The 14,271-nt window shown below is 47.7% G+C and overlaps 1 protein-coding gene and 1 long non-coding RNA gene across 3 annotated transcripts in view; one reads left to right on the plus strand and one right to left on the minus strand.

The window, feature by feature from the left end:
• RPH3AL (rabphilin 3A like (without C2 domains)) overlaps positions 1-14,271 on the minus strand; it is a 54,934-nt gene that overhangs the window by 36,957 nt on the left and 3,706 nt on the right. For both annotated transcript variants that reach the window (XM_083480098.1, XM_083480097.1), the window contains exons 2-3: positions 7,470-7,583; positions 3,236-3,379 (exon numbers count right to left, since the gene is read on the minus strand). In XM_083480098.1, coding sequence (XP_083336224.1) covers positions 3,236-3,379; positions 7,470-7,546 — 221 coding nt within the window. In that variant the 5' untranslated portion in view covers positions 7,547-7,583. The remainder of the gene's footprint in view (positions 1-3,235; positions 3,380-7,469; positions 7,584-14,271) is intronic.
• LOC310695547 overlaps positions 6,883-14,271 on the plus strand; it is a 132,170-nt gene continuing 124,781 nt past the window's right edge. Inside the window, exon 1 of the long non-coding RNA XR_014520149.1 lies at positions 6,883-7,301. This is a non-coding gene — a long non-coding RNA (uncharacterized lncRNA). The remainder of the gene's footprint in view (positions 7,302-14,271) is intronic.

Genomic DNA, 14,271 nt, shown 5'->3' on the forward strand with positions numbered 1-14,271 from the left:
TTGTCGACAATGAGCTAATAACTCCAGCTAAGAAACTGTTCAGCTGGAATTTGCCAAGGAGGAGGGCCTAAGCCAGTTCATCACCTCAGGCAAAAAAAAAACCCCACTTCCCAGGGAATTGCGGGGTAATGAAGGGAAAGATGTCGAGAAACAACAGTGGCGTGTTGGCTGTGCCGTGCTGACTGGAGCGCTGCGCCCAGCGTGCTCTAAAGATCTTTCGACAACAGGCCTCACAGCGTCCAGCTATTAAGGCCTCATTTGCTTCGGGAAATGCCAGCCAGCCAGCTGCGGTTCTGAAAACGGCAACCGCGGGACCTTTTCCTTTTCAAAAGCAGAGCATTAAGACCGCCACCAGCTAATGGGTCTCTTCAATCAGCTCTGCAAGGTGGAGGAAGAAGCCATTTCTGGGCTGGGCTGCCCATTTTACAGCACGGCGAGGAGCAAGCGGAAGCTTTTCCAGCCCCATAGGAAGGGCCGTCTTACCTATAGGCGCTAGGGGCCTCTCAGGGGCATCAGGCTGAGAGTCCGGGGCCCGAGAGTTGAGTCCGGGGAAGAGCCCGCCCGTCGGTCGGAGCGCCACTCTGTGCTGCGGGCGACTCTGTGTCGCGAGTTCGGGGGCAACGAAGCCAGCAAGATGCTGAGGCAGCCGGTCGGGGGGCGCACCTGGGACTGGGCAAACGGAGGGGGGGCATCGGGCGGATCTTTACACCCCGATGCCACATATGCTTAAGACAGCCCTGCCCATAGGGCAACCTTCCAGGGGCTGCATGTTGGAAGGGGCCACTGGCAAAAACTGAATGAGACCCTACCTGCCCACAGACTGTCTCGCCAGAGTGGTGCATGCTCTGGTTATCTCCCGCTTGGACTACTGCAATGCGCTCTACGTGGGGCTACCTTTGAAGGTGACCCAGAAACTGCAATTCATCCAGAATGCGGCAGCTAGACTGGTGACTGGGAGCGGCCGCTGAGACCACATAACACCGGTCCTGAAATATCTTCATTGGCTCCCAGTACGTTTCCGAGCACAATTCAAAGTGTTGGTGCTGACCTTGAAAGCCCTAAACGGCCTCAGTCCTGTATATCTGAAGGAGGGTCTCCACCTCCATCGTTCAGCCCGGACACTGAGGTCCAGCACCGAGGGCCTTCTGGCGGTTCCCTCATTGCAAGAAGTGAGGTTACAGTAACCAGGCACAGGGCCTTCTCAGTAGTGGCGCCCGCCCTGTGGAACACCCTCCCTTCAGATGTGAAGGAAATAAGTAGCTATCTTATCTTTCAAAGACATCTGAAGGCAGCCCTGTTTAGGGAAGTTTTTAATATTTAATGCTGTATTGTTTTTAACACTTGGGGAAACTCAGCCAGATGGGCAGGGTATAAATAATAAATTTATTATTATTATTATTATTATTATTATTATTATTATTATTATTAGGGGCAGCAAAGCTGAAGGCTCAGCCCCTCGAATCCCAACAGAAAACACCTCCCTCCCCCAGGCACACTGAGGTCCAGCTCCAAGGAGGGACTTTTGGCGGTTCCCTCCCTGCGAGAAATGAGGTTACAGGGAACCAGGCAGAGGGCCTTCTCGGTGGTGGCACCCACCCTGTGGAACGCCCTCCCAGCAGATGTCAAGGCAATAAACAACTGTTTTACTTTTAAAGCCATCTGAAGGCGGCTCCGTTTAGGGAAGCTTTTAATGTCTGATGCTGTATTGTTTTTAATATTCGGCTGGAAGCTGCCCAGAGTGGCTGGGGAAACCCAGCCAGATGGGCGAGGTATAAATAAAAAATTATTATTCTTTATTATTATTATTATTATTATTATTATTATTATTATTATTATTATTGAGCAATGGAGGCCACTTTTGCCTCTGTCCATCAAGGCAAGTAAAAGGCGTTACCAGAATTCAGGGACAAATCCCAGCCAGGCAGAAACCCTTGAGAGGGGTTTGAATCAGGGCTGGTGGGAGGCGTGGCCTAGAGAAAAGGGGGTGTGGCTGAGGAGAGGGGGTGTGGCCAGGGCAGAGCTACAAGGACCTGGAGAGACCAAGGGTTGAGCGTGAGGTCTTCTGAATGCCACCATGTGCAGACAGATATATCTGTTTATCTGATGAGGCAGCTGCAAAGAAGAAGACACCAAAGGGATTTATCCCTTTGGGGATTTTCACTTCGGGGTACTAGGGCAAGGGCACCCACCTTGGGGCAATCATTCATGGATGGGCTTGCTACGAGGAAAGCGGCTGGAGCAGCCGGTTGGAGGGCAGAATGTGGAACAAGCTGGGTTATGCAAGATCCAGAACGCTCCAGAGCGAAGCATGACTGCACCTCAATAATAATAATAATAATAATAATAATTTTTATTTAAAGATGCATTATTAAGTGTGACGGGCAGTTCATCTGGTGATGTCGCTATTTTATATGGCTTTTCCCAATCTACTCTTTTCGCTGCAGTTCTGTATTTCCTTTCTTGCATTTGTCCTTTGCACGGATATTCCATTCACCGCTTTGGTGGGCCCTTGATCCCCAAAGCGGTATATAAACAAACAAACCGTACCCATCTCTCGGAGTGGTTTGGAATCTGATTTGCATTCAGAAGGTCCCAGGTTCGAATCCCGGTATCTCCAGGTAAGGAAAGGAGAGACCCCTGTCTGGAAACCAGGAGAGCCGCTGCCGCTAAAGAGGTTTGAGAAAATTATGAGTGGTGTAAGGAAACAGGAGAAGGCAGCTAAGCCACAGAGGACACGCTCCTATCAACATTTCTAGAGAGAGATATTGGAGGAGGGCTGCAGGTCAGTGACAGAGCCATCGGTTTGCATGCAGAAGGTCTTAGGTTCAATCCTGACACCATCAGGCAGGCCTGGGGGAGACTCCAGTCCAAAAACCTGAAGAGCCTCTGCCAGCCAGTGTAGACAACACAGATCTAGATAGCCCCATGGTCTGACTCAGTATAAATCAGCTTCCTATGTTGCCATTCAGAACCATGAGGTCTAGCACCTTGCCTTATTTGTAGGGGAAGAACTGGTACTGAGGGGCAGAGCACTGTGCAATTGCCCTGGGTTCAAAGACTGGCGGCTCATGGCACGGCCGGGAAAGGCTCCCTTTCTGGAAACCCTGAGAAGCTGCTGCCAGTCCGTACAGACAGCACTGGACTAGAAGGCTCAAGGGTCTGGGGTGTGGTGTTAAGGCAGCTTCTTAAGAAATGAGAAACCCTCAGGTCTACAGGAAGGCGCCGGCAACCGTACCCAATCCTCTGCTGTTCAATAACGTCCAGTTTCTCCGCCCGACGGACGACTTCCAGGATGACTTCCATCTCCTTGGCGTTCAGCGCCTGTGTTTTCCTCTGCCGGTTGCTTTGGAACGTGTGCACCGACCAGCCGGTCTGAAGCCTGGAAGGAAAGGAATTCAGAGGAGGGGGAGAGAAAGAAGAGCTTCGTCAAGAAGCAAGGGTATTGATTTAAAAAATAATAATAATTACACGTAACGGTTACACATTTAGGAAAATCAAACAATCTGAGCGTCATTTCCGAGCACACTAACAGAACTTCGTCCAAGTATATATGCTAAAACCATCACAATCTTAACAAACACGAAATAATCCGTACTAACAGCCGTTGCATCGCTTTCTTTTTGAAAAAATAAGTTTTAAAAAACCAAATCCGCCTGTTGTGCTTTAAAATCAATACACTCAAGTTAGGTGGTTTGCTTGCTTATTTCTTTTTATTAAATCTCTACAGCACACTTCTTCTGAGGATCATGGGGAAGTTTACATAAAAGCACAAAAAAACAGACCAAAGTAACAAATGATAACACACACACACACACACACACACACACACACACACACACACACCATAGCTGTCAACTTACAGATTTGAAAATAAGGGACCTGCAGCCTTGAAAATAAGGGACCTGCAGCCTCACCTGTTCCAGGCACTCCAGTCTTCCTGTCCTCCTGCAGTCTGGTCAAACTCATGCTGGTAGCTTCGAGAACACTGTCCAACCACCTTTGTAACCAGAGGTTCAACTGAATAGAATCTGAATCACATGCACCACAAGGCCTATGCAGCCTCAACTTAAGATGGCTCCCCGGCCTGGCTTTGCACTGCAAAGTTTGCAGCAGCACGTGCAACAAAATGGCGTCGAGCATTCAAAACCCCCCTCAGCTTGCATTAACTAGCCACACACAAGGCATGCAAGCTCCACCCCCCAGTCGTTCTTAGACTTCTTATTGGGTGAGCAACACAGTTGGAACCTCCCTCCTCCCTGGCCAGCAGGGAGGGAGGGAGGGAGAGGAGCTGCTTCCTTTGAAATTTAAGGGACATCATTTAAGGGACATCTATCAATAAGGGGCAGCAGCAGGACATGGCGCTGGAATAAGGGACTGTCCCTTCAAATAAGGGACACTTGACAGCTATGACACACACACACAGAGAGAGAGAGAGAGTTTAAAAGGCCATAGATTGTTTAATTAGCCAAAGGCCTGGGAAGAAAGGAATTTTTTTTGCCTGACGCCTAAAGAAATTTAATGAAGGCGCTGGGCAAGTCTGCCTGGGGAGAGGTTTAACTTTTTCTATAAAAAAATTACCTAGTTTGTAGATCCTTAAAAAAGTACATTTAGATCTGGGCTAAGGAAGGGCCACAGCTCGGTGGAGGAGAATCTGTGCTCTACGTGGGGCTACCTTTGAAGGTGAGCCAGAAACTACAACTAATCCAGAATGCGGCAGCTAGACTGGTGACTGGGGGCGGCCGCCAAGACCACATAACACTGGTCTTGAAAGACCTACATTGGCTCCCAGTATGTTTCCGAGCACAATTCAAAGTGTTGGTGCTGACCTTGAAAGCCCTAAATGGCCTCGGTCCAGTATACCTGAAGGAGCGTCTCCACCCCCGTTGTTCTACCCGGACACTGAGGTCCAGCTCCGAGGGCCTTCTGGTGGTTCCCTCACTGCAAGAAGCAACGCTACAGGGAACCAGACAGAGGGCCTTCTCGGTGGTGGCGCCCTCCCTGTGGAACGCCCTCCCACCAGACGTCAAAGAGAACAACAACAACTACCAGACTTTTAGAAGACATCTGAAGGCAGCCCTGTTTAGGGAAGCTTTTAATGTTTGATGTATTAGAGTATTTTAATATTTTTTTTGAAGCCGCCCAGAGTGGCTGAGGAAGCCCAGCCGGATGGGCAGGGTATAAATAATAAATTATGATTATGATTATTACATGCAAAATGTCCCCGGTTCAATCCCCAGGGTCTCCAAATGGGGTGGGAATGTCCCCCCGACTGAAACCCAGGAGAGCTGCTGCCAGCCAGTGTGGGCAGTAGATGGACCCATGGGTCTAACTCAGCACAAGGCAGCTTCCTAAGCAAACTGAAGACAGGGAGCCAAAGGGATGAAATACTACCCCGATGCCACAAAATAACAAGACAGTAACAAATCACTCGCAGTAAAAACATCACAGGAGGGCCGGGTGGAGGGGGAACGACTTGGACAGGAAGGTTTAATTAAAAAAAAAAAAGAACTAAGAAAATAAATCCAAGCAATCCCATTTTTAATCTTCAATTTTACAACCTTCCGGGAAGCCAAGCAGGGCACGTACAAGGCAATCAAACCCACACACAATTGGTAGACTCATGTCAATATTGAGCAGTATTTGTCGAGCACCCTGACACCTTCCTGTGTGATTTAATTTCCACATGGAGGGAAGGGAGGGGGTCAAGATCAACCCAGCCTGTTCCAGCCCCCGATGAAGAAGGACGTGGCTCAGCCGCGAATTGTGGGCAGAGGGTGACTTCCCTGCCTCCTCCATCACTTCTCATTTCCATGCCCTGCCTCTAACCAACGGGCAGGATGAAGGGGTTGCCAGACACCTTCCGCCCCACAGGGCTAACCTGAAGACTCCAGGTGTGCCTGCCATCCAGGAAGAGGCGGCAGGTGGCGGGGGTGTGAATCTCCAGGTGGGCAAGCGCAGCTCCCCTACCCAGGCTCCCTAACCAGGTGAGAAGGAATGGTCCCCTCATTCAGCTGGACTTGAGAACACCCCCTTTAGCTAATGCTTGATTTCCACCCAGTATTAACTCAGATCCTGAAGCTGAGGCTCCAATACTTTGGCCGCCTCATGAGAAGAGAAGACTCCCTGGAAAAGACCCTGATGTTGGGAAAGATGGAGGGCGCAAGGAGAAGGGGACGACAGAGGGTGAGATGGTGGGACAGTGTTCTCGAAGCTACCAGCATGAGTTTGACCAAACTGCGGGAGGCAGTGGAAGACAGGAGTGCCTGGCATGCTCTGGTCCAGGGGGTCACGAAGAGTCGGACATGACTAAACAACTAAACAACAAATTGACTCATTTGAGGTCTCTGTTTTCATTTCCTTTTTTTGAATGACAGGCTCTCCGCAGTTGCGCTGCGCTTAACAGACATTCCCAGGGCCCGCCCCTATGACATCACTGGCTCCACCTCCTCTGACATCACCAGGGGCCACCCCTAAGTCTCACGTCCGGGCTCTGAAATCTCAGGGTCTGGGATGTCGGAAGTTATTTAATCAACGTTACATAAAACGGTGCACCGTTGAAATTGCATTGCATTTAAATTAGGGTGCAGAATGTACGGACACATTGGCAGAAGGCTTGTATTTTTCCATCGCAAAGGTGGGGGGGGGGCAGCTTTATGATTGAGTCACAGGTTTTCAGAGTGTTTGCTTATGCTGTTGAAGGTAGCCCGGACCACTCCAGAGTCATGTGCTGTTTTCCCAAGCGCACACAGATCTCCCTGGGTGTTGGCCAAGATGCAAGCAAGCTGGAAAAAGAGGGGGGGACAGAGATCTTCTGGGGGTTATTTTTTAAGCTGAAAAAGCTGGTTTTTAGCAAAGATATGTCCTCGAGCCTTATACTGGGATTAAGTATACGTAATGATGGAAATATATGAGACAATGCATCGTTTGTTTTGTAACGTTTAAACGAAGTTTCTGCAAGCAGAACTTCAGAAATTCATATTTTTGTGATGAGAATTCATTTCCACACAATACGGCAGATCTGAGAGAGGGTCCAAATTTTTTCGTTTGCTGCTCTGTCTACTTTGGCCTCTGGCCATCATGTCCCTTAAGCTGCCCTTGAAATAGAGTGGTACCTTGGGTTAAGGACTTAATTCGTTCCAAAGGTCGGTTCTTAACCTGAAACTGTTCTTAACCTGAAGCACCACTTTAGCTAATGGGGCCTCCTGCTGCTGCCGCGCCACCAGAGCACGATTTCTGTTCTTAACCTGAAGCACTATTTCTGGGTTAGCGGAGTCTGTAACCTGAAGCGTATGTAACCTGAGGTACCACTGTACTCACAAATGAGCGTTTTTTTTGGAATCAGCAGCTAATATTGGCAGGCAGTTCTATTTATTTATTTATTTATTGGGTTATCACAGCATCAGCATACAAAGGATATCCCCCCCAGTTGGAAATTGCCCCAGCGTGGGGTGAAAAAGAGAGAGACATACTTGGCCCGCAATGCTAGCTGCCTGTCATTGGGGCAGACCCACTGGTCGTTCCCGTTGCCAAAGATTGTATCGGCCATGGCGACAAACCACGCAGGGCAGACGGCGACATCAAACCTGGAGGAAAACAGGGGTGTGTGAAATATATTAAATGAAATTTCAAAGGGAAACAGTTAAAACACTAAAGCCAGCAATAAACTAAAAAAAAACACTAGCATTCTAGATATCTGGGTAGGCTTGTCTGAACAAAAATGTTTTTAGCAAGCGCCGAAAAGAGTACAGTGAAGGCACCTGCCTGAAGTCAATAGGCAGGGAGTTCCAAAGGGCTAAAAGACCAATTTTTTACTGGAATGAGTATTATGTAGCACCCATAACCATGCCAGTTCCAATGAGTAATGGTGCTTTGCTTTCATATTATTATTATTATTATTATTATTATTATTATTATTATTATTTTCAACAAAGATAGTGAAAATAAAACAACAAGCAAACAAACAACAACAACAAATTATACACAAAAGCCATCAAATCCATAAAATGGGATTCTCCAAATCCCGTGACTCCCCTCTCCCCGGTTCCTTAGTTTTCTTCTTCAACTGCGTATCATTTCTACTCCAAATTATTTTTCCACCTCAAATTTCTTATACTATTTCTACAGTTACAAGTGTTCTTTAAATCCTGCCAGTGTATGAACCTGTTTACAATACTTTTGTAAATGCATAATAAACATTTCCCATTCCTTTTCAAATTTCTTGTCATCTTCATTTCTGAGCTTTCCAGTTCATTTAGCCATTTCAGAATAGTCCATTGACAGTTTGCCAATCTTCTCTGGTTGGGACGGCTTCCTCTTTCCACCTTTGGGCTACCCAGTGAGTAATGGTGCTTTGGATGTGAAATGACAGTCCCGAGTTCTGAGTGCAGGCTTGTTTTGCCTGCGTATGGCTTCTATTCAGGAGGAGGCTTATATGTAAAGTCAATTAAAAATGATATTAAAATACCAAATAATGGGGCAAAACAGGAATCGGCTGTTGCCCTTCTGCCCTGCTTCCGGCTGGCTAGTTTTCCCAATGGCAGAACCACTGGACAGCTTTTCCAACGGCATCCTGATTGCCTTTTTTAAAACCCCCTGGCATCTTTTAACTAGAAAACCCAGCAAAAGGACAGATGCAGGGAAACAAATGAGCACCCGCTTTGACACCCCCCCCCTAAAAACAGCAGGCAGGCCAGAGCCGTCAACATAATATGTCCCCATTCAACAGTTAGGAAGGTGCATACATTCAATATTTGACTTTGTCGAGGGTGACATTTGCAAGCAGAGTATATAAAGAGAGATTCGCAGATCCGCTCTTGAAAAATAAAAGAGGCCGACAGAGAATCCAAGCCCCAGGCGTCGGAATCATCCCTTGAAAAGAAGTTTAGCACTAGCTGATAAAGCAACATATAAATTATGTGTTGCCAAAGGCTTAGAGGATCCGGAAAAATTCTGTGCTTTCAGAGGGGATTTTATCCTTTACACAACAAACACAGACACACGGAACTCCTTCTCTATACCACAGCATTAAATTTGGCTTTTCTGATGTTCCTAAGTACAGTGGTACCTCGGGTTAAGAACTTAATTCGTTCCGGAGGCCCGTTCTTAACCTGAAACTGTTCTTAACCTGAAGCACCACTTTAGCTAATGGGGCCTCCCACTGCCACTGCACAATTTCTGTTCTCATCCTGAAGCAAAGTTCTTAACCCAAGGTACTATTTCTGGGTTAGCAGAGTCTGTAACCTGAAGCGTCTGAAGCGTCTGTAACCTGAAGCGTCTGTAACCCGAGGTACCACTGTACCCTGCTTACCTGATTCAAGTCTCTTCCAGATATATTGTACTGCTTTTTTCTTTTTGTGCTTCTGTTATTTGAATTGACATACTTCAATAACAAGGGGAGGAGAGAATTTGCAAGCAGGGTATAGATAGCAGATCTGATACACACACACACACACACACACACACACACACACACACTGGTACCTCTGGTTAGGTACTTACTTAGTTCCGGAGATCCGTTCTTAACCTGAAACTGTTCTTAACCTGAAGCACCACTTTAGCTAATGGGGCCTCTCGCTGCTGCCACATCGCTGCTGAGCAATTTCTGTTCTCATCCTGAAGCAAAGTTCTTAACCCAAGGTAATATTTCTGGGTTAGCGGAGTCTGTAACCTGAAGCGTATGTAACCCGAGGTACCACTGTGTGTGTGTGTGTGTGTGTGTGTTTATATGGCAGAAAAAGAATCTAAGGCTCAGGCGTCAAAATCATCCCTTGGAAAGAAAAATTTCCTGTCTTCCAAACCGAGCCAGGAAAGACACAACACTTGGGATCCGTTTCCGTAAATATTGATTCCTCGAGGCCCCGGGATCCCAAATGCAGAGCCAGCCCACCCCCAAGTGTCTCTTTTTGCCCACGAGGCTCCCGCCAGAGATCGATAGCGACGGCACAGGTGGTTTGGCCTTGGCTCCATATCGCACAGAAGCATATTTGCCCGTCTGCTGCATTCCCAGAGGGAAGAGGCAGCGCATGGCAAAAACACACAGAAACAAAACAAACAAAGGAAAACCCAGCTGCCGGTTCTGGACCTGGAGCGCATAAAGTACAACCGCACCTGACGCACGTTTAACTCGCAGTGATTTCAACTGTATACGCGGCTGAGGGCAGGCTCCTCAAAACTGCGCAAATTCAATCCAAGCCAAATGGAGAGCTCAAAAGCTTTTTTTGCACCAGGTGTGCTTAGGGTTTCCCGTGGCAGAAAGGATTTCTAAGGCTTCCCCTTGCTTGGAAGAGCAAGAGGGAGAATTTAAAGTCTATTTTCGCATTGGGTCGGCTTGGGTAACCCAGTAGGTAAAGAGCTTTTAAGCCAGGCATAGGCACACTCAACCCTCCAGATGTTTTGAGACTACAGTTCCCATCATCCCTGGCCACTGGTCCTGTTAGCTAGGGATGATGGGAGTTGTAGTCCCAAAACATCTGGAGGGCCAAGTTTGCCTATGCCTGTTTTAAGGGCTCCACCTTGCTTCCTGGATAGGGGCCACTCTGAGCACAAGTTTTGGGATTTCTTTCTCTCTTTCCCTTACCTGCTCGTAGCTGTGGGACGGCCCCAAGAGTTTGGATAAATGCAATTTCTTGTGTGTGCACGCAGTAATTTTAAAAGCATATACTGGAGTTAAGTGACGGTCCATTTTAGAGCCTGTCGAATCTCCGGCCAGCCTCTAACTACACTTTGCTTATACCGAGCTACGTTTTCAACCTATGCCTTCTGCCATCCCGGGAGGACGGTACAACAGGTGCCGAACGGAGACAGACTCTGTGGGCAACAACAGATGGAAGACATATTGCACTACAGTCATACCTTGGACCTCGAAACACCTTGGCTCCTGAACATGTTGTTGTCGTTGAGTCGTTTAGTCATGTCCGACTCTTCGTGACCCCATGGACCAGAGCACGCCAGGCACTCCTGTCTTCTACTGCCTCCCGCAGTTTGGTCAAACTCATGCTGGTAGCTTCGAGAACACTGTGCAACCATCTCGTCCTCTGTCGTTCCCTTCTCCTTGTGCCCTCCATCTTTCCCAACATCAGGGTCTTTTCCAGGGAGTCTTCTCTTCTCATGAGGTGGCCAAAGTATTGGAGCCTCAGCTTCAGGGTCTGTCCTTCCAGTGAGCACTCAGGGCTGATTTCCTTCAGAATGGAGAGGTTTGATCTTCTTGCAGACCATGGGACTTTCAAGAGTCTCCTCCAGCACCATAATTCAAAAGCATCCATTCTTCGGCGATCAGCCTTCTTTATGGTCCAGCTCTCACTTCCATACATCACTACTGGGAAAACCATAGCTTTAAGTATACGGACCTTTGTTGGCAAGGTGATGTCTCTGCTATTTAAGATGCTGTCTAGGTTTGTCATTAGTCCTCCATCAACTTGTCTAATCATCTTTTAAAGCCATCCAACTCAGAGGCCATCCCTGCCTCCTGTGGCAGTGAGTTCCAAAGGTTAACAATGTGCCGCTAGGAGAAGAGGAGCAGCTTGACTTGCTCCATCCCCCTTGAGCATGACGGCTGCCCTTTTCTGAACCTTTTTCCACTCTACAATATCCTTTCTGAAGCATGGCAACCAGAAGTGGGAACAGTATTCCTCTTTATCCAGGCGTTCAGTGGCTGAAGAATTTTCCGGCCCTGGAAAATCCCTTGATCACAGGGCAGAAGAAGGTTTTTATCTGTCATTGCTCTTACAATGTTTTTTTTAACCAAAACTGCTTTTAATCGATAATGTTTTGATCTGTTTTTGCTTTGTTTTCATTCTTTTTTTAAATTCCGTATCTGCCTGCCACCATGGTCTCCTTGGAAAGGAAGGTCAGGGTGCAAATTCAGTCGGTAATGAACTATTGTTGTCGCAAAAATCAACTCTCAATGGAAATCCAAAAATGAAGAAGTGAAACTGGAATTCATTTCACTTGGCTGCGTGTCCCAAACCAGCCACCATCCTTCGCCCAGCTGTTTCAAGGCAGCTCTGAACAAACAGGGTCAGGTGACATCACTGTGTTTCCTTAACCTGCTGAACTTGACATTGTTGGTGGGGCTCGGCTTCCAAACTTGGCGGCTTCTCATCCGGCAGGTCCCATGACCCAAACGTTCGCAGGGGAAGGGAAGAAGGAAAGGGAAGGGAAGTGGGGCAGTGGGAAAGGCAGATTCCCACAGCAGCAGAATGCCTGACAGCCTATTTATCAATTGCTTTGTTCCCATTTACCAGATGGGGAAAACTGAGGCTGAGATGCCGGCAAGCAGGTGTGAGTGGGGCTTGAGCGCCGGAGAAAAGGAACTTACTCCCATTGCCAATTTAAATCTCAGAGCACAGGAACTAAGCGGGGTTATCCAGAAAAGCTGAATGTTGGAAGATTTTAGACTTTTACTGCTGCAGGAGGCAGAGATGACAACCAACCTGGATAGCTTTGAAAGAGGGTCAGACAAATCTATGGAGGAGGCCACAACGGCTGTGATTGTGAATCCCAGATGTTGGAAACCACAGGAGGGGAGGCTGCTGTTGGGCTTGAGCATCAGATAATAATAATAATAATAATAATAATAATAATAATAATAATAATAATAATAATAATTATACTCTGCCCATCTGGCTGGGTTTCCCCAGCCACTCTGGGCGGCTTCCAACAGAATATTAAAATACAATAATCTATTATTGAGAACAGCCGTTTGGCTGAAGATGAGAGCAGTGACTCCCACAGAGGCAAAACAGGGTAGCTGCATTGGTACCCTGCTTATCGGCTATTTGGAAGCATCCGATTGGCCACTGCAGGAAGCAGGATGCTGGCTGCTAAATCATTGACAGGAGGGTCTCCGCTCCGGGCCAGACAGAGCAAGACTCCGGGCCTGGTTTTCTTTCCAACTGGACCAGTTTTCGGTGTCAATTACCTTCGCTCACTGCCAAGACTGATTGTGCAGGAAGAGAAACCCTGGCAACCTGCACAAACAGCCCCCTCCGTTGCCATGGCAAAGGCAGCAACAAGTGCGGAGGAGGAAAGATAAAAGGGGCAGGCGGGGTGGTCTGTGCCGCATCCTCAGAAAGAGAAGGGCAAAAGCAGAGAAGGGGCCCCATCAATGGCTTTTGAAGGGGAAAGTCGGTTAATGAGAGAGTTCCTGGATGGGAGGGGCTGATGGAGGTGGAATTTGCATCCATTTGCATTTTAATCTGAGTTTACCTACTTTGCAGTTCCCAGAAACAATACAGTGGTGCCCCGCAAGACGAATGCCTCGCAAGACGGAAAACCCGCTAGACGAAAGGGTTTTCCGTTTTGGAGGTGCTTCGCAAAACGAATTTCCTATGGGCTTGCTTCGCAAGACGAAAATGTCTTGCGAGTTCCTGCGGGGTTTTTTTCCTTTCCCCCCCTTTTTCCCAAGCTGCTAAGCCGCTTAACAGCTGATCCGCTAAGCCGCTTATCAGCTGATCCGCTAAGCTGCTTAACAGCTGATCCGCTAAGCCGCTAATCAGCTGATCCGCTAAGCCGCTAAATCCGCTAATGGGCTTGCTTCGCAAGACAAAAAACCGCTAGACGAAGAGACTTGCGGAACGGATTCTTTTCGTCTTGCGAGGCACAACTGTACATGATGCAAAATGCAGTTCCCCAATGAGAGGGGAGAGCCAATTGTCCAAAAATGCATTACTGGGGAAGGGCAATGTGGTGTAGTGGTTAGAGCAGGGGTTCCCAAAGAGAGTGATGAGATGATACAGGTGCTATTTTTAATTTCCCACAGTTCCCTGGTCATAACCTGTACTTGAGGCATGGAGGAGCATTTCAGTTTTATTCGCCTTTTGATGAAAAACTATCTCATTTGTGCTTCCTAAACCAGTATGTGTACTTCTCCGGATTTTGTGATGCAGATCTCCCACCAAATGATATATACAAAAATGCATTTAATGGTGGAGAAGGGAAGCATACATTAAAACGCGGTGTAGTGGAATCTTCCTGCTCTACAATTCTGTGAGTCCACCATTCTCCAACTGCAGTACTCCCACCAAATAACAAACAGTGGTACCTCGGTTTAAGAACGACTTGGTTTACGAACTCTGCAAAACCAGAAATAGTGTCCCGGTTTGAGAACTTGGTCTAAGAACAGAATCCGAATGGTGGAAGGGCACCGGTGGCGGGAGGCCTCATTAGGAAAAGCGTGCCTCGGTTTAAGAACGGTTTTGGTTTAAGAACGGACTTCCGGAACGGATTACGTTCATAAACCGAGGTCGCACCGTATAATGGGGGGCACTGAAG

Source organism: Podarcis liolepis (genome assembly GCF_965112155.1).
Source record: "Podarcis liolepis genome assembly, chromosome: 16".
In the NCBI taxonomy this organism is placed as follows: domain Eukaryota; kingdom Metazoa; phylum Chordata; class Lepidosauria; order Squamata; family Lacertidae; genus Podarcis; species Podarcis liolepis.